At 42.2% G+C, this 22,060-nt stretch overlaps 3 protein-coding genes across 6 annotated transcripts in view; 2 read left to right on the forward strand and 1 right to left on the reverse strand.

Annotated features, from left to right (window-relative positions):
• The first annotated feature begins 3,512 nt into the window (after positions 1-3,512).
• On the forward strand, positions 3,513-10,662 carry LOC135508941 (eukaryotic translation initiation factor 3 subunit J-A-like). Of its 2 annotated transcripts, none has more exons than XM_064929170.1 (8): positions 3,513-3,584; positions 3,706-3,803; positions 5,563-5,617; positions 5,724-5,818; positions 6,243-6,354; positions 8,314-8,475; positions 8,599-8,672; positions 8,971-10,662. In XM_064929170.1, exons 1-8 carry the CDS (start codon positions 3,563-3,565, stop codon positions 9,103-9,105), a joined length of 753 nt encoding a protein of 250 aa, XP_064785242.1. In that variant the 5' UTR covers positions 3,513-3,562; the 3' UTR covers positions 9,106-10,662. The 2 variants fall into 2 exon arrangements, with proteins under 2 accessions (XP_064785242.1, XP_064785243.1); XM_064929171.1 differs by having other exon boundaries at positions 8,974-10,662.
• An 842-nt stretch (positions 10,663-11,504) lies between these two features.
• LOC135508942 (secretory carrier-associated membrane protein 5) overlaps positions 11,505-22,060 on the forward strand; it is a 28,948-nt gene continuing 18,392 nt past the window's right edge. The window contains exon 1 of the mRNA XM_064929176.1: positions 11,505-12,791. The gene's annotated coding sequence lies outside the window, so the exon portion shown is untranslated. The remainder of the gene's footprint in view (positions 12,792-22,060) is intronic.
• On the reverse strand, positions 15,728-21,875 carry LOC135508939 (protein mono-ADP-ribosyltransferase PARP16-like). 3 transcript variants are annotated; one of them, XR_010450869.1, is made up of 9 exons: positions 21,772-21,870; positions 21,190-21,223; positions 20,871-21,070; positions 20,392-20,529; positions 20,087-20,293; positions 19,659-19,830; positions 19,292-19,436; positions 16,733-18,631; positions 15,728-16,687 (listed from the first exon to the last, which is right to left on the reverse strand). XR_010450869.1 is itself a non-coding variant. In XM_064929168.1 (8 exons), the coding sequence occupies exons 2-8, from the start codon at positions 21,200-21,202 to the stop codon at positions 18,496-18,498; spliced, it is 1,011 nt and encodes a 336-aa protein (XP_064785240.1). In that variant the 5' UTR covers positions 21,203-21,223; positions 21,772-21,870; the 3' UTR covers positions 15,728-18,495. The 3 variants fall into 3 exon arrangements, 2 of the variants coding, with proteins under 2 accessions (XP_064785240.1, XP_064785241.1); XM_064929168.1 differs by having other exon boundaries at positions 15,728-18,631; XM_064929169.1 differs by lacking the exon at positions 21,190-21,223 and having other exon boundaries at positions 15,728-18,631; positions 21,772-21,875.

Genomic DNA, 22,060 nt, shown 5'->3' on the forward strand with positions numbered 1-22,060 from the left:
CCTCAACTTGCTCAATTTTCACAATATTCATTACTAGATGTAGTTGAGGTTTAGTGAAATATGTGTCCCAAATACAATGCTTTTAGTTAGACAATAATGTTTTCACCTCTTCCAAACTTACCTTTCGGAATTCAAAATGACAATGTTTGTCTTTCATAATTTGGTCAAATATACTTGGATGTGTAGTGTCAGCGTTTGTTGTTTGCATGTTATGCCTACCTGTATTGCTAATCTTACCAATGAAAAAAATCATTAAAGAAGTTGGCCATATCAATGGGTTTTGTGATGACTGAATCATCTGATTCAATGAATGATGGAGCTGAGTTTGCCTTTATGCCCAAAATTTCATTTATGGTACTCCAAAGCTTTTAACTATCATTCTTTATGTCATTTATCTTTGTTTCATAGTGTAGTTTTTTTCTTTTTAAAATTCAGTTTAGTCACCTGATTTCTCAATTTGCTGTACGTTTGCCAATCTGTTGTGCAGCCAGACCTGTTTGTCATTTCTTTTGCTTCATCTCTTTCAACCATATAATTTTTCAATTTCACATCAATCCACGGAGATTTAACAGTGCCTACAGTCATTTTCTTAATGGGTGCATGCTTATTAGTAACTGGAATAAGCAATTTCATAAATGTGTCATGTGCAGCGTCTGGTTGTTCCTCATTACATACCACGGACCAACAAATGTGATTTACATCAACAACATAGGAATCACTACAAAACGTATTGTATGACCTCTTACACACTGTATTAGGCCCAGCCTTTGGAACTTTGGTTTTTCTAGAAGTGGCTTCTATATTGTGATCACTACATCCGATGGATTTGGATACTGCTTTAAAGCATTTTTCTGCAGCTTTAGTAAAGATGTGATCAAAACATCAAATCAAATCACATCAAATTTATTTATATAGCCCTTTGTACATCAGCTGATATCTCAAAGTGCTGTACAGAAACCCAGCCTAAAACCCCAAACAGCAAGCAATGCAGGTGTAGAAGCACGGTGGGCAGGAAAAACTCCCTAGAAAGGCCAAAACCTAGGAAGAAACCTAGAGAGGAACCAGGCCATGTGGGGTGGCCAGTCCTCTTCTGGCTGTGCCGGGTGGAGATTATAACAGAACATGGCCAAGATGTTCAAATGTTCATAAATGACCAGCATGGTCGAATAATAATAAGGTAGAACAGTTGAAACTGGAGCAGCAGCACGGCCAGGTGGACTGGGGACAGCAAGGAGTCATCATGTCAGGTAGTCCTGGGGCATGGTCCTAGGGCTCAGGTCCTCCGAGAGAGAGACAGAAAGAGAATTAGAGAGAGCATATGTGGGGTGGCCAGTCCTCTTCCGGCTGTGCCGGGTGGAGATTATAACAGAACATGGCCAAGATGTTCAAATGTTCATAAATGACCAGCATGGTCGAATAATAATAAGGTAGAACAGTTGAAACTGGAGCAGCAGCACGGCCAGGTGGACTGGGGACAGCAAGGAGTCATCATGTCAGGTAATCCTGGGGCATGGTCCTAGGGCTCAGGTCCTCCTCCGAGAGAGAAGGAGAGAATTAGAGAACGCACACTTAGATTCACACAGGACACCGAATTGGACAGGAGAAGTACTCCAGATATAACAAACTGACCCCAGCCCCTCGACACATAAACTACTGCAGCATAAATACTGGAGGCTGAGACAGGAGGGGTCAGGAGACACTGTGGCCCCATCCGAGGACACCCCCGGACAGGGCCAAACAGGAAGGATATAACCCCACCCACTTTGCCAAAGCACAGCCCCCACACCACTAGAGGGATATCTTCAACCACCAACTTACCATCCTGAGACAAAGCTGAGTATAGCCCTCAAAGATCTCCGCCATGGCACAACCCAAGGGGGGGTGCCAACCCAGACAGGATGACCACATCAGTGAATCAACCCACTCAGGTGACGCACCCCCTCCAGCGACGGCATGAGAGAGCCCCAGTAAGCCGGTGACTCAGCCCCTGTAATAGGGTTAGAGGCAGAGAATCCCAGTGGAAAGAGGGGAACCGGCCAGGCAGAGACAGCAAGGGTGGTTCGTTGCTCCAGAGCCTTTCCGTTCACCTCCCCACTCCTGGGCCAGACTACACTCAATCATATGACCCACTGAAGAGATGAGTCTTCAGTAAAGACTTAAAGGTTGAGACCGAGTTTGCGTCTCTGACATGGGTAGGCAGACCGTTCCATAAAAATGGAGCTCTATAGGATAAAGCCCTGCCTCCAGCTGTTTGCTTAGAAATTCTAGGGACAATTAGGAGGCCTGCGTCTTGTGACCGTAGCATACGTGTAGGTATGTACGGCATGACCAAATCAGAGAGATAGGTAGGAGCAAGCCCATGTAATGCTTTGTAGGTTAGCAGTAAAACCTTGAAATCAGCCCTTGCTTTGACAGGAAGCCAGTGTAGGGAGGCTAGCACTGGAGTAATATGATCAAATTTTTTGGTTCTAGTCAGGATTCTAGCAGCCATATTTAGCACTAACTGAAGTTTATTTAGTGCTTTATCCGGGTAGCCGGAAAGTAGAGCATTGCAGTAGTCTAACCTAGAAGTGACAAAAGCAATACATGTTGACAATTCGAGTCATGTGCTGTTTATAGCTACCCTGATAGGTTGATTGATAACCTGAACCAGGTTGCAGCCACTAGTTACAGTTTGAAGCTTTCTCTTGAGTGGGTAGCCTGATGAAAGCCAGTCAATATTTAAATCACCCAGAAAATATACCTTTCTGTTAGTATCAAAGACATTATCAAGCATTTCACACTCATTTTCCAGATACTGACTGTTAGCACTTGGTGGTCTATAGCAGCGTCCCACCAGAAGGGGCTTTAGGTGAGGCAGATGAACCTGTAGCCATATTACTTCAACAGTATTTAACATGAGATCCTCTCTAAGCTTTACAGGAATGTGGTTCTGAATATAAAACAGCCACACCTCCACCTTTGGCATTTCTGTCTTCTCTGTAAGTGTTATAACCTTGTATTGCTACCACTGTATCATCAAAGTTATTATCTAAGTGAGTTTCAGAGATTGTCACAATATGTAAATAAATGTGTGCACAAAGAGAGAAATAAGCTTTTGTGCTTGTGGAAGATTTCTGGGATCTTTTATTTCACTTCATGAAACATGGTACCAACACTTTACATGTTGCGTTTATATTTTTGTTCAGTGTAGATCGGGTACACCAATATAATTGACTGCTGAAGCTGCACCCCACAATAGTCTATTTTACTGACCAGTCACAAAAATGACTATGAAATCACCTTATATTCAGTGAAATGAAGAAAGATATTCATTTTTATTTTCCATAATTTTAGATATTCTGTACATGTGTAACTGACAGTATTTTTTTTATTTTTTTTGGCTTGATCTAATTCTATGTTGTCACTAAATAGGAAGCAGCAATGACTGGACAGACAAGAATAATGGGAGCATGCACACGACAGCCCAGACCTATATGTACGTGAATTTTCTCTCGGAACCAAAGAGCCAGTTACCGATTGTACACACACGGAATTCATTACGATCAGACACACAGGCAAGATGGCGGAGGAAGATTCGTGGGGTAAGAATCCACCTGTGTGTGGAATGGCGTATTATTCAAGTTATACCTAATCGTTGACAATTACACATATCAGAGAGGATAGTTTAAGTATGTAAAAATATGTGTGTATTGTTGGTCTTAGATGCTGACACTTTTGATCCGGATGAGCTTGTTATCGGGACCAAGAAGGCTGTTGTAGCGGATAAATGGGAAGGCGAGGACGAGGATGACGATATCAAGGTAACCAGCGAACTTAATTAGCTGGCTAACATCACAGTTGACGAGTGATCAACCAAAACAACACTAGATCATTTATCGAGAACTTGTATTTTACTCTGAATATCACCTTAACCTTAAATTGATTTCGAGGTCCTCTCTTCGCATCCTAGCTAACTAACGTTAGATCACCCAGAACCCAGATGATGTGCACAGTGTTAGCCAGTTAGCTGAAGTTTAGCCGAGTGGTCCCCAGTCCAGCGAGGACCAGTCGGGACTCATAGGATGACAATTGTTATTTTTATATATAGTAGTACATACATACATACATACATACATACATACATACATACATACATACAGTGGGGAGAACAAGTATTTGATACACTGCCGATTTTGCAGGTTTTCCAACTTACAAAGCATGTAGAGGTCTGTAATTTTTTATCATAGGTACACTTCAACTGTGAGAGACGGAATCTAAAACAAAAATTCAGAAAATCACATTGTATGATTTTTAAGTAATTAATTTGCATTTTATTGCATGACATAAGTATTTGATACATCAGAAAAGCAGAATTTAATATTTGCTACAGAAACCTTTGTTTGCAATTACAGAGATCATACGTTCCCTGTAGTTCTTGACCAGGTGTGCACACACTGCAGCAGGGATTTTGGCCCACTCCTCCATACAGACCTTCTCCAGATCCTTCAGGTTTCAGGGCTGTCACTGGGCAATACGGACTTTCAGCTCCCTCCAAAGATGTTCTATTGGGTTCAGGTCTGGAGACTGGCTGGGCCACTCCAGGACCTTGAGATGCTTCTTACGGAGCCGCTCCTTAGTTGCCCTGGCTGTGTGTTTCGGGTCATTGTTATGCTGCAAGACCCAGCCACGACCCATCTTCAATGCCCTTACTGAGGGAAGGAGGTTGTTGGCCAAGATCTCGCGATACATGGCCCAATCCATCCTCCCCTCAATACGGTGCAGTCGTCCTGTCCCCTTTGCAGAAAAGCATCTCCAAAGAATGATGTTTCCACCTCCATGCTTATTAGTCACGTTGACTTTTGTTTACTAGTGACCACATTAGTAAACAAATAACATCCAGTGATTATGTTGCGGCAGGGTAGCCTAGTGGTTAGAGTGGAGGGGCGGCAGGGTAGCCTAGTGGTTAGGGTGGAGGGGCGGCAGGGTAGCCTAGTGGCTAGAGTGGAGGGGCGGCAGGGTAGCCTAGTGGTTAGAGTGGAGGGGCAGCAGGGTAGCCTCGTGGTTAGAGTGGAGGGGCGGCAGGGTAGCCTCGTGGTTAGAGTGGAGGGGCGGCAGGGTAGCCTCGTGGTTAGAGTGGAGGGGCGGCAGGGTAGCCTCGTGGTTAGAGTGGAGGGGCGGCAGGGTAGCCTCGTGGTTAGAGTGGAGGGGCGGCAGGGTAGCCTCGTGGTTAGAGTGGAGGGGCGGCAGGGTAGCCTCGTGGTTAGAGTGGAGGGGCGGCAGGGTAGCCTCGTGGTTAGAGTGGAGGGGCGGCAGGGTAGCCTCATGGTTAGAGTGGAGGGGCGGCAGGGTAGCCTCGTGGTTAGAGTGGAGGGGCGGCAGGGTAGCCTCGTGGTTAGAGTGGAGGGGCGGCAGGGTAGCCTAGTGGTTAGAGTGGAGGGGCGGCAGGTAGTGGTTAGAGCGTTGGGCTCGGAACCGAAAGGTTGCAACTGTTCCCCGGTAGGCCGTCAATGAAAATAAGAATTTCTGAAGCTTACGTCCATTTGTCCCTAACCTTGTTTTCTCCTGTTTCCTGTTTTGAAGGACAACTGGGATGATGACGAGGAGGAATTTAAAAAGACAGAAGAGAAAAAAGCAGGTATTTTTTCAACCACTTGAATTGAACCACTGAGATCTGACTGTATTAATTGAATACAAGCTCAATAGTTATTTTTTTTCTTCTCTTTTTTCTCTTGTCTTTGTAGCAGAGACAAAACTTTCTGAAAAGAAGAAATTAGCTGAAAAAATCAAGGAAAGGGAAAGTTTACAAATGAAAAAACAAGAAGAGCTGAGAAAGCGGGTAGGTTTTTGTTTTGTTAAAGTAGGTGTTTTGCATACAGGGGTATTTTGTTCTTGTCGTTGCTATGGAGTACATTCGTTATGGCTGGTCGTCACCATAACCAACCCAGCTACTGCAACAGTCACTGCTAGTTTGCTTATCAAAATTCAGCAGAAACTTGATCTTTTTTGCTTTAAGCTAATTTCCCTGTTTTATTTGAGTTGTATTTATCAAAATTGAGTTTATGTTTAATTTTAAATCACTAGAAGAGACTTTTTAATTTTGGTTTGGGCCCATATTAGGAAACAAACTGTATTTCATCTGGTTTTCCAGGCCCAGATTAAGCCTCTAAAATCAGCCTTAAGGGGTTTCACACACTGTCCATGAAAAACAAAGTCATTGGCTGCTGTATCTGAAAGTATATTTCTTTGTGTTTGTTTGTTAGTTAGAGGAATCACAGGAAACAGAACTCTCGCCGGAGGATGAGCTAGCAGAGAAACTCAGAGTGAAGAAGCTACAGGAGGACGCTGATCTTCTATTGGCTCAGGAGGCTTTCGGTAAGAGACCTGTATTACAGGAGGACGCTGATCTTCTATTGGCTCAGGAGGGTTTCGGTAAGAGACCTGTATTACATACAGGAGGACGCTGATCTTCTATTGGCTCAGGAGGCTTTCGGTAAGAGACATGTATTACAGGAGGACGCTGATCTTCTATTGGCTCATGAGGCTTTCGGTAAGAGACCTGTATTACAGGAGGACGCTGATCTTCTATTGGCTCGGGAGGCTTTCGGTAAGAGACCTGTATTACAGGAGGACGCTGATCTTCTATTGGCTCGGGAGGCTTTCGGTAAGAGACCTGTATTACAGGAGGAGGTGTACGTCTCTGAATAAGAGCGTCTGCTAAATGACTCAATGTACAGAAAAAATGAACTTTTGCTTAATGATATGGTCAGTAAGCAAATAAGTACATGGTTCAATTTGGTCAAATAAAGTACCGGTCCTAAGTTTGGACACCTACTCATTCAAGGGTCCTTCTTCATTAGAAAAATTATATTTTCTACATTGTAGATTAATAGTGAAGACCATCAAAACTATGAAATAACACACATGGAATCGTGTAGTAACCAAAACAGTGTTAAACAAATCAAAATATATTTTAGATTCTTCAAAGTAGTCACCCTTTGCCTTAATGACAGCTTTGCACACTCTTGGCATTCTCTCAACCAGTTTCACGAGGTAGTCAACTGGAATGTCCTTGGTTGCAACACTCCACTACCGAGTTCCAAACTTCCTCTGGAAGCAACGTCAGCACAAGAACTGTTAGTCGGGAGCTTCATGAAATGGGTTTCCATGGCCGAGCATCCGCACATAAGCCTAAGATCACCATGCGCAATGCCAAGTGTCAGCTGGAATGGTGTAGAGCTCGCCGCCATTGAACTCTGGAGAAGTAGAAATGAATTCTCTGAAGTGTTGAATCACACTTCACCATCTGGCAGTCCAACAAAAATAATCTGCGTTTGGCGGATGCCAGGAGAACGCTACCTGCCCGACTGCATAGTGCCAACTGTAAAGTTTGGTGGAGGAGGAATAATGGTCAGGGGCTGTTTTTCATGGTTCGGGCTAGGGCTCTTAGTTTCAGTGAAGGGAAATTTCAACACTACAGCATACAATGACTTTCTTGACGATTCTGTGCTTTCAAATTTGTGGAAACAGTTTGGGGAAGGCTCTTTCAGCATGAATACCCCCGTGAACAAAGCGAGGTCCATGCAGAAATGGTTTGTCGATCAGTGTGTTAAGAACTTGACTGCCTTCACAGAGATCTGACCTCAATCCCATCGAAAGCCTTCGGGATGAATTGGAATGCTGACTGCAGGCCGAATCGCCCAACATCAGTGGCCGACCTCACTAATGCTCTTGTGGCTGAATGGAAGCAAGTCCCCGCAGCAATGTTCCAACATCTAGTGGAAAGCCTTCCCAGAAGAGTGGAGGCTGTTATAGCAGCAATGTTCCACCATCTAGTGGAAAGCCTTCCCAGAAGAGTGGAGGCTGTTATAGCAGCAATGTTCCAACATCTAGTGGAAAGCCTTCCCAGAAGAGTGGAGGCTGTTATAGCAGCAATGTTCCAACATCTAGTGGAAAGCCTTCCCAGAAGAGTGGAGGCTGTTATAGCAGCAATGTTCCAACATCTAGTGGAAAGCCTTCCCAGAAGAGTGGAGGCTGCTGTGGCAGCAAAAGGGGGACCAACTCCATATTAATGTCCATGATTTTAGAATGAGATGTTCGACAAGCAGGTGTCCACATACTTTTGGTCATGTAGTGTATGTTGAATGATATATATTTAAGGCTGACAATCTACTCGTATTACAGATTAATAGAAAGTTTTACAGAGAATCTGTGATTTATATTGCAAAATGTCCGGTTTAAGTATCAAGAGTTTTAGACATTGTCAACACCAGTTGCCTGTGGAAAGCTTCATATCATTGGTGCTCAAATCATTTTTTTCCCTTCTCAAATCAGGTGTCGTCAACAACGTAAAAGGAATTGATGCTACAAGCCCGTCTTCTAAAGATGAGTTCACAGAGTTTGAAAAGTTGTTAAAAGACAAGATATCACCTTTTGAGACTTCGATACACTATTCCGGCTTCCTAGAGTCCTTGTTTCGAGACCTCTGTCTCTCATGTAAGTATTGATTTAATAATATACCGTTTTAAAAGTAACCAATGTTATTGGTGCATCTCGACGGTCAGTATGTTCCTGTATTATATGAAATACTGTTTTAACTGTGCATCTCTTATGTTACAGTGGAGGTGGAAGACTTGAAAAAAGTCAGCAACTCCCTCACAGTATTACTAAGTGAAAAACAGAAACAGGAAAAGGTTAGTGGTTTTTTTTTTTCATTTTTTTTTTCAAAATGACAGACGAAAGATGTTTTAAAAAAAGTGACACAACTGACATGCTTTATTTACAAAAAAAAAAACAAAAGCAAGCTTTTAAAATTGTTACATACAGAGACATTTATCACCAGTATACATGGTCTACTTAGACCGGCATTCAGTCATGTTCATTAGGCATCAAACGGAAGAAAACAGACTGAAACAGTGAGGCCCGAATGGAAATGATGATAAAATGAATTACTGTCACAAGACAAAAGGAATCTGTCTTTATTTCTAACAGCAGCTGAATAAAGGAAAGAAGAAAAATAAAGGCGTGGTTCCTGCCGGAGGAATGAAGGCCAAGATGAAGGATGACCTATCGGACTACGGAGAGTTCGATGGAGGTTACGTACAAGACTACGAGGACTTCATGTGACGTGACACCAACCCGATTTCTGCGTCCCAAACGACACCCTGTTCCCGATGTAGAACCCTTATATAGGGGACAGGGTGGCATTTCGTAGGCTTCCACTGTCTGTCCCCATTCCTCCTCCGCTCTGCTCCACCCAGCCCCCTCAGAGCATGACCTATGACCTATTCTACTGCCCAGAGCCATCCAATGATAACCACCCTTCTGTCGCCCGCCGCCAGATTGTGAAAGAAGTGCTGAATGGTTTGACGAGGAACGTCTGATTTCAACAGGGTTGTTTCTCCTCGTTTAGAAACTCCTTCAACGATTCCTCAAAACTGACTGACCAATAAGACAGTGTTCTGGAAAATGTTTCACCTCCCATAATGAGATGCGAAAACCCAGCAGCAAACTCTTTTTTTTTTTTCTTCTCCCAATCCTAGAATGAATTTAATTAGAACTTTTAAAAGAAATGATCTGTCAACAAAATTTAATTGTTACTGTTTGACGAAGGAAAATACATTTTGTGTTCCGTGCAAATCAGATTATTACGATTTTTCTCAAGTATAAATTATTTATTTATTTTTTTACTCAAAGGATGGCTATTGGCATTCTGAAATATAATACCACATTGTTATGTAAAGAATATAGTTCTCCAAATGTCAGTTCAATGCTCATCACATATTACACTTGGGAATATATTGATCCTTGACATCATACAGTATTTTTCAGGAGAAAATGTCCAGATAAGTCAAGGAGTTTAGGACCCGTTGAGAAAAACAACATTGATTGACATGTTAGATAAATTCAGGACTCGGTTTGCATGGTCACAGTCTACAAATATTTTGTTGGGGGGTGAATTCCTAAATTCCGTGTTTATAGAATGATTACTTCTAGTTGTAAGGAGGGTAATATTGCCCTGAACCTTCTTCCCCCTACATTATTTACATTTTCTAGGAAAATAATACAAAATGTTACGATAGAGTAATTTAAGGCTAGGAAGTATTGAAGCCACACAGGTCAATGTGTGAACATAGGCCTATATACTGCTGAAACGAATATGATGTAACCATAGTCTTAACCGCTGGTGTATTTTAATGGAGGAATGATGGCGCTGAGAATAATCTTGTGTAGCATTTCAATAAATAGCCGTAGGGTCAAGTAGAAAACACGGCGCTGACCATTTCATCCTGGGCCTATGGTTCACAAAACATCTGAGTAGATATGCTGATCTAGAATCAGATGTCCCCCCCTCCCCCCCTTCTTATTCATGATGATCAGAAAAGGCTAAACTGATCCGAGAGCAGCACTGCTACGCTGAGAAACCCAGTATAATCTCTTCCACTGAGTTGAAGCAACAATCACTCCAGGTCTCCTTGGCATAACTTTGCACGGCTTGTATCAAGTGAGGTGAGAAACAGACCAAATGTATTTAGGAAAGAAGGTTTTACTGGGTTAATATCACTTGTTTTTATTTTTCACAGCACATGTTCAGGATTGTTAATGGAAATATAAACAATATTAAAGATTAAAGTTGTCTTATTTTTATCCACCTAATTTAATAAAATCATTGTTTTAAAAAAGTATATTTTTTTTAATGCATTTTAGAATTAAGATCATTTTGGCTAAACAAATATGACGTATTTTAAATGTTATTTATGGGTTGATCTGCTAATTGTGCCCAGAGCATAACGGGGAAGAGTGGTGAACGAGTTACCAAATAACTACCTTCAAAACAAATAAGTCTCCATTGGGGGAATTAATCTCGTTCATCAGAGGAGTTGAATCAGTGTTTTTGTCAACGTATTGTGACATGGAAACCATGTGTTTCGAGGGTGAAATTTCAAACCACAATATTATTGTCGTCATGGTAACCAAATTTGAACTAAAACAAACCATGCAATGCAAGTTGAACATGTTCCTTTAAAACAGTGTCAGATCATCGATGTCATGTCCACGATCAGAAGAAAGAAAACAATAGGCTTGGCAGCACATCCTACTGGAAAAAAATAGCTATGATAGTTGTCACTGACTATTACCAATGAGCTATCGTGAGAAAGATTGTCGAAAGGTCTCCACTTAACTAAATAGATTCACTGTTGCTATCGAAGTCATTCTGAAGGGTAGTTTTAACAGATGCAAATGATCATGCTTTATCACTATTTAGGCCTGTAAATTGAGTGTACAAAACATTAGGAACACCTTCCTAATTTTGAGTTGCACTCCCTTTTGCCCTCAGAACAGACTCAATTCTACAGGGTGTTGGACTCTACAAGGTGTCGAAGGCGTTCCACAGGGATACTGGCCCATGCTGACTCCAATGCTTCCCGACAGTTGTGTCATGTTGGCTGGATGTCCTTTGGGTGGTGGACCATTCTTGATACACACGGGAAACTGTTGAGCGTGAAAAACCCACCAGCGTTGCAGTTCTTGACACAAACTGGTGCGCTTGGCACCTACCACCTTACCCCTGTTCAAAGGCACGTAAATATTTTTTATCTTGCCCATTCATCCTCTGAATGAAATACAAACCCAATCCATGTCTCCATTGTCTCAAAGCTTTAAAATCCTTTAACCTGTCTCCTCCTCTTCATCTACACTGATCGAAGTGGATTTAACAAGAGACATCAATAAGGGTTAGGGTTAGCTTTCACCTGGATTCACCTGGTCAGTCTATGTCATGGAAAGAGCAGGTTTTGTATGTGTATATATCATTTGCCAAGTCGTCAACAACTATTGTTTCGATTCAACCAAAAAAATAGACAATACAATGGTTTCAGGTTCTGTTAGATTTAAAATGTATTGATACAGTATTCACAATCTCCGCTGTGGAGCTTTGCAGACTTCCGGTGCAACCAATTACCTTCAGATCTTTAGGGGTGTAGTAAAACACCAAATGGATCTACCTCCTGGTGCTCTTCCCCTGCCTCTCCCACCAAGGGTAGAGACAGAGATGACCTCGCCTACCGAAATACCGGATTGGGCAAAGCCACCAGAAGACGACTCAAGCCAACCAATTATTGGACCTGACTGGTGTCAGGAAGAATCACCCTCTGCCTCAAACACCTCTGAATGGGAACAGCTGATAGACTCATTGCTGATAGAGTAAGGGCACTGTCATGAACAGAGGCCCATATTTGCACTGTAAGAAAAGTATTTCCTGTTGTAAGACGTGTCATCACCCTCTCTGCTCTGAGGGAATGGGAGGGGCAGCGGATCGGGTGCAGAGAATCAAAAGGTATATAAAGAGACATTTGCCATTACTTTGGCGCTGACTTCTTGAATTCTGAATTCATTTAGACAACCATTTGACTTCGGGTAAATTGACACCTGACTCAAATTACTTAAAAGATTCTAACTTGTTGGATCTGAGAAGTGACTCTCCGAAATACCGTTTAACTATTGCACAGTTGTTTTGTGCCAGGCGCGTGGGTGCTGATGCAAATATATCCAGAAGAGTTCTCCGGAACCTCTCGATTGAGCTCAGCATCTCGACCTCGTTGCGGACACAGACTTTTTGATATTCCATTTGGGGCAGGGAATCACCAGCGGGTTCTCCCATCCAGGCCAAACTTGAATCTCTCAATTTAGTAAAGCACCGACTCCAATTCAGCCAGTAGAGGGGAGTCGCTACCTACCTAAATTCTTAACAGAACTCTGACCGATTGAAACTCTGCTCCTGATCTTGTGGGTCTCCTCGTCATCTCTCAAAGGTAATTAAATAACTATTACAAGTATTTAATATGGAGATAAGTGTTATCATTGTACCAGGCATTTTATAAGAGCATTAAGTCATTTGCATGTTTTTGATTAACGCTGTGTGTGACCGAGTAACCAATTGTGTATTTTGAAGTGTGTTTGATTGTAAAAGACAAAAAACAGAGTGTTTTCAAAAATAAACGGTATTCTTGTTTTGTCTCGAGTAAAAGGTTCTCTCAAAGACAGTTAACAACTCCCCGCTACCGGGACACTGGAAACGGGGATCAATGCTCTATGACAGAACGAGTTACCATTAAAAGACAAGGAGGAAGGTGTGTCCAGTAGTGATTAATTTAATTGTCTTATCGATCCATCTAAGTTTTATTTTACAAGCGATACATAGCCGACGGGCAGTGTAGTGAGACAAAGTTGACTAAAAGTCTTCACACTTTAAACTAGATACATCACAGAGGGGAAACACTCAACCACAGGGAGATCATATAGAGACTGGTAGGACTAGTGCTTAATAACAACTCAAGGATCAATTAGTGGTGAAACAAAGAGTCTAGCGGATAAACGTGGGGTTCACACATCCCAGCTAGAGCGAGACCGTTGAGAGTGACAAGGCAAAAGACCTCTCTACGCGGACAACGTATCGATACAGAAAGAGAGGCAGGGCTACGCGAGCGGTCCTGGTTATACCGAGATAACCTGAAGTATCTATAGTGCCCTGTCCAATCCAGGGAACGGGACACTAACCACCTCTAGCACCCCGCTGCCGGCCAAGGGGCGGGGCTGAAGGTTTCGTTTCGCGACAGGGGCTTCATAGCAAAGGGGAGGGGCTTTACAACAAAAGGGAGGGGCTTCATAACAAAGGGGAGGGCTTCACAGCAAAGGGGGTGAATATACATATGGAAGCACCACTTGTGTTTATATTTATTTGTAAAAATTCTGAACCAAGTTATTTTTTAAGTTTCACTTCACTAATTTGGACTATTTTGTGTCTGTCCATTACATAAATCCAAATCTATTTAAATTACAAGTTGTAATGTAACAAAATAGGAAAAACAGCAAGGGGGATGAATACTTCCGCTAAGCACTGTATTTAGTGATTGGACCCGCTGGGCTGCAGTGACCCGCTCCTCTGGGTTGCAATTACCCGCACTACCTGAGCCACTTGTGTGGGTTGTAGACTCCATCTCATGCTAGCACTAGAGTGAAAGAACAGCCAGCATTCAAAAGTGACCAAAACATCAGCCAGGAAGCATAGGAACTGAGAAGTGGTCTGTGGTCACCACCTGCAGAACCACTCCTTTATTGGGGGTGTCTTGCTAATTGCCTGCTATTCAGACCCTTTGCTATGAATTTCCAACTGTTTGCACAACATCATGTGAAATTTATTGTCAATCAGACAGTGTTGCTTCCTAAGTGGACAGTTTGATTTCAGACAGAAGTGTGATTGACTTGGACAGTTACATTGTGTTGTTGTTCCCTCTTTATTTTTTCTGAGACAGTGTATAAAAAACATAACAGTATTCAGATCCTTTGCTATGAGACTGAGATGTCAGAAGGTGAACAGTTCACACAAGACAGTTTGTAGACAGTCTGCTACACCTGAATAACAGTCTGCTACACCTGCAACGTCTGAGACTAAATGACTTAAATGTTAAATGAGACTCAAAATTAAGCTCAAGTGCCTCCTGTTTCCACTGATCATCCAGGTTGTGAGGCAACAAAATAGGAGAAATGCCAAGGGTGAATACTTCAGCACGCCACTGTGACAGTCTGCTACACCTGCAACGCGGTACTCTCCTCTGAGACAGTCTGCTACACCTGCCAATTCCTAAATAACAGGTTTTATGAGCCCATCATAAGAGAACCAGTAGAAAGTGAGAATAAAGCCTGGTCCAACAATGGGCTGGTTGTTCTCTGAACATCCTTCTGATGCCTGGTTAATATTTGTAAAAAATAAATCAAATGTAAAAGTGAAGACATAGTTCCTCAAGAAAGAAAAGAAAAAGATTCACAAGCACTGGTGGTAATCATGGTACAGTAAAACAATGTCTGTCTGTGCATTCTGTCCATCTACAGACATCTTGGATATCTCAGTTACAATCACATGCTTCTGAAACTTCACACGAGATACAACGAAGATGATAAAAATCAAGAGGATGTAGGCTGCTTTCTCCATTCAAATAGAACTCTAAAAAGGTTATTAGTAAGACAGAGATAAATCAGATATAAAAGCACAGTTTTGCAGGCCACAGCCTGTCTGAAAGCACAACATCTATTATTCACTTTTATGTTTGGATGTTCAGGGCAAAATTCCAACTTTGCAGCTGTTATTTTCCAGATGGAATACAAGAGAAATTATACTTATAAAAAGGTTGAGAATAGATTAAAAGAATGGTATCAAATTGACAGAAAATAGCTGCCAAAAAGTGATTTGCAATTGCTGTTAACTCTCCTGGAAACAACTAATGTTCTAATGCATCTGGTTCGAGAGGGATATTTCTTGATTAAAATATCCGTTAAGAATTGGAATTGTTTATCATCATAAAATGCTAAACAACAAATTGCATTTTGCAAACTGACCATTTGCTAAATGTTTTCAGTTTGTAAGTCAAATATTGATACAAGAGTGCACTACAAATGTCCATATACTATGACTCAAAAAACATGTTGATTTACGTAATTCCATCCTTACTGACTAAACTAGTTTTTTTCCCTTCAATCCATGGAGAAAATCCATGCCACAATATTTGAACATGGAAACAGCTGTTCTATTCAGCCTACAGTAGCAGCCAATGTGTGGTGTTCAATGTAAGCCTACATTCTATGAGCCTATTGAGAGAGAAAAACATGCAGGGCTTAAACATGAAACTGGTTATCAACTTGTCCTTCAGACAAGAATGTGACTGAAAATGTTGTGTTTGATGGAATAAGCCACTTTACAAAATAAAATTTATTATTATTATTCTCATACCATTATTACAGATAATCTAATTAGCTTATTCAAGCCCGGCTCAAAATACAACACCACCCCTGTAAGAAAATAAAGAATAAATTCTTTACCTTACTTGTTAAAAAAAAGAGGACTAGAAATGTACATGATTTGTGCTCTTATAGGAAGCAATTCACTCCCCTATTGCTGACTACAAATGATCTATAACTGGGCTAATAACTAACTAGCAAAGAATATAAACAAAATGTGCACACGTGGTTACCTGCAGCTTTCGCTTTGATCTCAAAACAAGCACAGCTACTAATGACCAAAGCTGTAAACACAGTGTAGTTCAAAGTAAATGACACCGATCCATATATGGCAACGGTGTATTTGCTTATAGGCCTACTGCAGCTCTAATTGGTTATGCCGCACCGGTCTGTGTAGAGTAAGGGCTGAGTCATGCGGCAGTCTAAGGGCTACTGCGCGCCCGCACGCAGATTAGAGGGAACATTGCTTATGAGTCCCTGGGGCAAATGTGCTCCTTGTGAGGAGAGGGACCGAATTTCATGGCTTTAGGTCAAACACGGTGAGGGGCATGACCTTTTAAAGTCAGCATTTTCAATCTCTTGTTATAGCGCCACCATCTGGCCAATCAGTGTAATTTTGTAAAATGCCGAATCTTTATGGCAAGATGTGTCATTCATCCAAGTTTCGTCTTAATCGTCCCAGTGCTGTCTGAGATATTGTGACTAACATAAGTAACGTACAGAGACAGATCTGCAGTCCCCTCCCCGATTTCATCGTGTGGTTCAATGACCATGTGGAAACAGCCTTAAGGTGTTATAACCATAGTGGTGGTAATAACCATGTGGAAACAGCCTTAGGGTGTTATAACCATAGTGGTGGTAATAACCATAGCGATGATAATAACCATAGCAGTGATAATAACCATGTAGAAACAGCCTTAGTGTGTTATAACCATATTGATAATAACCATGTAGAAACAGCCTTAGGGTGTTATAACCAGTGGTGGTAATTAGAGATCGACCGATTATGATTTTTCAACGCCGATACCGATTATTTATTTGTAATAATGACAATAACAATACTGAATTAACACTTGTTCTAACTTAATATAATACATCAATAAAATCAATTTAGCCTCAAATAAATAATGAAACATGTTCAATTTGGTTTAAATAATGCAAAAACAAAGTGTTGGAGAAGAAAGTAAAAGTGCAATATGTGCCATGTAAGAAAGCTAAGGTTTCAGTTCTTTGCTCAGAACATGAGAACATATGAAAGCTGGTGGTTCCTTTTAATATGAGTCTTCAATATTCCCAGGTAAGAAGTTTTAAATTGTAGTTATTATAGAACTATTTCCCTCTATACCATTTGTATTTCATTAACCTTTGACTATTGGATGTTCTTATAGGCACTTTAGTATTGCCAGTGTAACAGTATAGCTTCCGTCCCTCTCCTCGCTCCTACCTGGGCTCGAACCAGGAACAAAACGACAACAGCCACCCTCGAAGCAGCGTTATCCATGCAGAGCAAGGGGAACAACTACTAGAAGGCTCAGAGCGAGTGACGTTTGAAACGCTATTAGCGCGCGCTAACTAGCCAGCCATTTCACTTCGGTTACACCAGCCTAATCTCGGGAGTTGATAGGCTTGAAGTCATAAACAGCGCAATGCTTGAGGCACAATGAAGAGCTGCTGGCAAAACACACTAAAGTGCTGTTTGAATGAATGTTTACACGCCTGCTTCTGCCTACCACCGCTCAGTCAGATACTTGTATGTATGCTCAGTCAGATTATACACAACGCAGGACACACTAGATAATATCTAGTAATATCAACCATGTGTAGTAAACTAGTGATTATGAATGATTGATTGTTTTTTATAAGTTTAATGGTAGCTAGCAACTTACCTTGGCTTACTGCATTTGCGTAACAGGCAGGCTGCTCGTGGAGTGTAACGAGAGGCAGGTCGTTATTGCGTTGGACTAGTTAACTGTAAGCTTGCAAGAATGGATTCCCCGAGCTGACAAGGTGAAAAATCTGTCGTTCTGCCCCTGAACGAGGCAGTTAACCCACCGTTCCTAGGCCGTCGTTGAAAGTAAGAATGTGTTCTTAACTGACTTGCCTAGTTAAATAAAAGGTGTAAAAAAAATATTATAATAATTCAAACAAAATCGGTGTCCAAAAAAAAAAAAGATTTACGATTGTTATGAAAACATGAAATCAGCCATTCCGATTAAATCGGTCGACCTCTAGTGGTAATAGCCATGTATACTGTACATACAAAGAGGTGGAAGACAGGAAAGAGATTAAAGGGAAATAGTGTATAATATGGATGTCCTATTTGCCCATCTGTCTGATTGTCTTTCTGTCTCTCTCTCTGTTATGGAAGGCACTATGAATGACAAGAATGGTCCATGTATATATGAACTATTCCTTCTCATAAGAAACAGTTTGAATATTCAAATGTTGAACTTGACACACTGCTCTTCCCAAGTCCTTAATGTCAGCCCTAAGGATGGAAAAGAGAAACAATTTCCCCAGGAAACACTGGGGTATAAGCCTATAGAGAGCCTCAGGCTGGACCAACGGGGGCTGCAGTAGGAAAGCACCAGAGACTCGTGTGATAGCAACGGAAGACCATGTCCTGTGATTAGTGAGGTCCGGTGATTTCATTGTGACGTCACCAGAAGAGTGTGGTCCTGCGATTGTGAGGTCACCGGACAAGACCGTCTTGCGATTGTGACGTCAGCGGAAAAGCCTGTTCCAGAAGGAGAGGAATGTGGTGGAGTTGAAGGCACCGATAAAGACGAGTAGCAGCAGATAGAGACTCATCATAATGGCAAAGTGATGTCTGACCAGCCATGACCTGCCCCGGGAATGTCTGGAAACACATCAGAAAAATCACATTACAATCAAGTCACACAAGTTATCGTCTCTAAAAACGTCTAAAAATCACAACAGAAGTCAAATGGTTCTATTCGAGAGAAAATCTGAAGCAGTGACAGAACTGTCATCCGGTTGAAATGTTTATCAGTTCAACTAATGTACTGGCAACTCACCACAACGCCAATAGAGGCTAGCAAAGATAATACAACAGCCTAAGCCTTCACAGGTCCGTTCCCAAATGGACCTGGGGCTTTCCCATCCGGATCCCATATGCATTAGATGTATTATTTGACCCTGCTGGTCATCTATTCACTTTTTAACATCTTGGCCATGTACCGTTATAATCTCCACCCGGCTCGGCCAGAAGAGCACTGGCCACCCCTGAGAGCCTGGTTCCTCTCCAGGTTTCTTCCTAAGTTCTGGCCTTTCTGGGGAGTTTTTCCAAGCCACCGTGCTTCTACACCTGCATTGCTTGCCGTTTGGGGTTTTAGGCTGGGTTTCTGTACAGCACTTTGTGACATCTGCTTGATTGCTTTTTTAAATATAGAAACCCGTTCCAAATGGACCCGAGGACCTAGTTGGATCCATACCCGGTCCGATCCGAGTAAGGGAAGCTGCAGCAGTCTTCTCGGAGAGTCCACTAGCAGGTACTAACCTGGACAGGTGTCTTCTCTGAGAGTACACTAGCAGGTATTTGACTCGGAGCAGCTGATTGTTGGTGACCACAAAGTACTTCTGAGGGACCTCTCCTCCTTCACTGTTCCTGGCTCTGGAGCGCTGCCGGTCAATGGTCTCCGAGTCTGAAACCGGTTTAGGGAAATTATTACTGACATTTACTGGACTTTGAGAGGCAGCCATCCTTGACATGATATTGTTGCACGGTCCACTCATTTGTTATGAGGTCGATGTTGTGCAAGAGGCAAACACCAAGAGAACTGACATGGGTAGAGGGGACTAGAGGAGACTCAGGGTGCCTAGGTAAATAAAGAGTGTTGTGTAAACGTTCTGGACAAAGCTCTGACCTTTCCTCTTCACCTGACACTTAACGTCTGGGTGGTCGATGACTTCACACACGGCGACACAGCTTAGCAACGGTCCCAGGAGACTGTCACGCCAACCGTTGCCATGGGGACTGTAGAGGACCGCCATGCTGAGGTCACTGGTGAGGTAGGTGCCCTCTCCGAACAACGACGTCTGTCAAGAAACCCCCCCCCCCCAAAGACAAGTCTGTCAGAAATGCAACTTCATCCATGCAAGTCCATTCCTTTTGTGTAGCAAATACTGGCTTTTGTCTAAACATAACAATTATCCATCAACCAACAAACCAAAAAAAAAATCATCAATCTGAAAATATTGTAGCAGGGCTACTGGGAACCCCAAAGAAATATAAGGATCATTACAGTCATCAAAGGACTGGTGAAGCCGCCATCTTACTGTCACATTAACTGACCTTGTTGAGGTGGCAGTGTAGTCCGTTGTGGATGATAGAATGGAAGTTCTCCAGTCGGCTGCCGTGGAATGCATAGAAGAGGTCGCGTCCTGCCCGTGTCTTCTCAAACTTAGCGTTCATCTGGTCGCAGTACTCCAGCTCAAACAGGAAGTCTGGAACAGGCGTGGAGATCCCCTCACTCTCCGTCAGGTTACACAGCTTGGCATACTATTGGAGGGCAGAGAAGGCGGCAGTGGAAAGGACATCTGTCAAGTGCAGTGTGTATCCTGCACACTTCTTTTCTTTTGAGATATTATTGCCTTTACCTCGTCTTTCTGTAGTGTTTTCACAGCGAAGCTCTTGGAGGAGAGAACCCAGTGTGTGAGGGCCAGATGATGGTCAGCTTCACCAGGTCTCAGTCTCACCAGCTCCCTCACACCAGGCAAACTGCTGACATCTGACAGCTGGAAGGAACACAAGAGCAGTGTCATGTTCATTAGGCACAAAACGTAAGAAAACTGACTGAAACAGAGGCACTAACTGGACTTAAGAAATGCTACATTTAATTTTTCACTGCAAAAAGTTGTAAAACATTTTCTGTTGTATGCCCTAATGAACACGACCCAGACAATAACCAGTAGACTCAGCTATAACACAGAACAGGTGTAGGACAGGTGCACAGTGATGGTGAATAATATGCTTGACTTTTTGGCAGAGAGCCTGTACCTAAAGGTTTGAATTATTAGTCAAGACTTATCTTTGATATGGAAAATATCAGTGTTTTCTGTCCTGTCCAATTCCTCACCAGCTCATCAAACTCCTTGGTGTCTCTGTCTCTGATGTATCTGGGGGGATAGGGTCTGAGAACTGAGTCCCGCTTGTAGTTCTGAGCAGCTGCCACAAACAGGCTGCATCTCAGATCAGCGGCTACTGGGTCCCTGTGAAGACAGGAACACACCAGCTCTCTGACTGCATCCGGTGAGAGTGGTGGCTGCATTCCTAACACTGTAGACACAGGAGATAAGAGACATTGTGTTTCTGGTCTTAGGCATGGGACACAACATCATAGACAGATAATATACCTGAATAAACAGGTTATTGATTGAGAGAACAGTGCTACTTACTGTATGAAACCATTCAAAATGTGCCTGTATCCTTCTAATCAGAAATGATTCAGAAAAGGATTATTGACCTAGTTGTCTTGTTAACTTAATATAATAAAAGTATTTGGTGGTAAAGGTTGAGTGCAAATAGCATGAAAACTTGCACGCCAGCCACAGGCTATAGTTAGTTAGCGAGTGATGTTTACATAGTTGTGCCCACATATGTCAACAAAAGCTGTTTGTTTAACATTGTCGTAATGAACTATCAATACGCTTCGTTTGAAGAGACAACATTTTACTTTACAAAACGTATCTTAGGCTTTCCCTTAAAAACACTTGGGTCAGTCAAAAACTCAATAACAAAGAGTGAAGACGAAAGAGTTAGCTAGCTAACGTTAGCAAACTAGATGAAGCTAGGTAGCTAGCTGAATAGCTACCGTTAGCTTAGCACAAGTTAATTAGCATATCCGACGGACAGCAACAACAACAAAAAATCTGTCTCAGCAAACAATACCAAACCATATGTATATACACTTGTCAACTAACAAGTAATAACTATACTTTCCATGAAAATTAAAAACACTGAGTACTAGAAAAACATACCTGACTGAGACACAAGTAGCCAAGCTAGCTAGGTTGTGACTAGCCGTCACATAGATACTTTTAAAGGAGATGGGAAACTCCATTGGACTCGTATTAACGCCTACTGTACGTTGTTAATGTGCCACGCGGTGGATTCTGGGCAAGAAATTATCTTCTTCAATGGGAGTCAATTGGGCGCCAAGCACCAAAACCCTTTATTAGCACGAATTGCGTGAACAAGAAGCTAAATATTGCAACAAACAAAAAAATCCAACATTTAAGATACGTAACTTGTCCTCTGTAATGTCTT

This window comes from Oncorhynchus masou, chromosome 22 (assembly GCF_036934945.1).
Source record: "Oncorhynchus masou masou isolate Uvic2021 chromosome 22, UVic_Omas_1.1, whole genome shotgun sequence".
NCBI classification, from domain to species: Eukaryota; Metazoa; Chordata; class Actinopteri; order Salmoniformes; family Salmonidae; genus Oncorhynchus; species Oncorhynchus masou.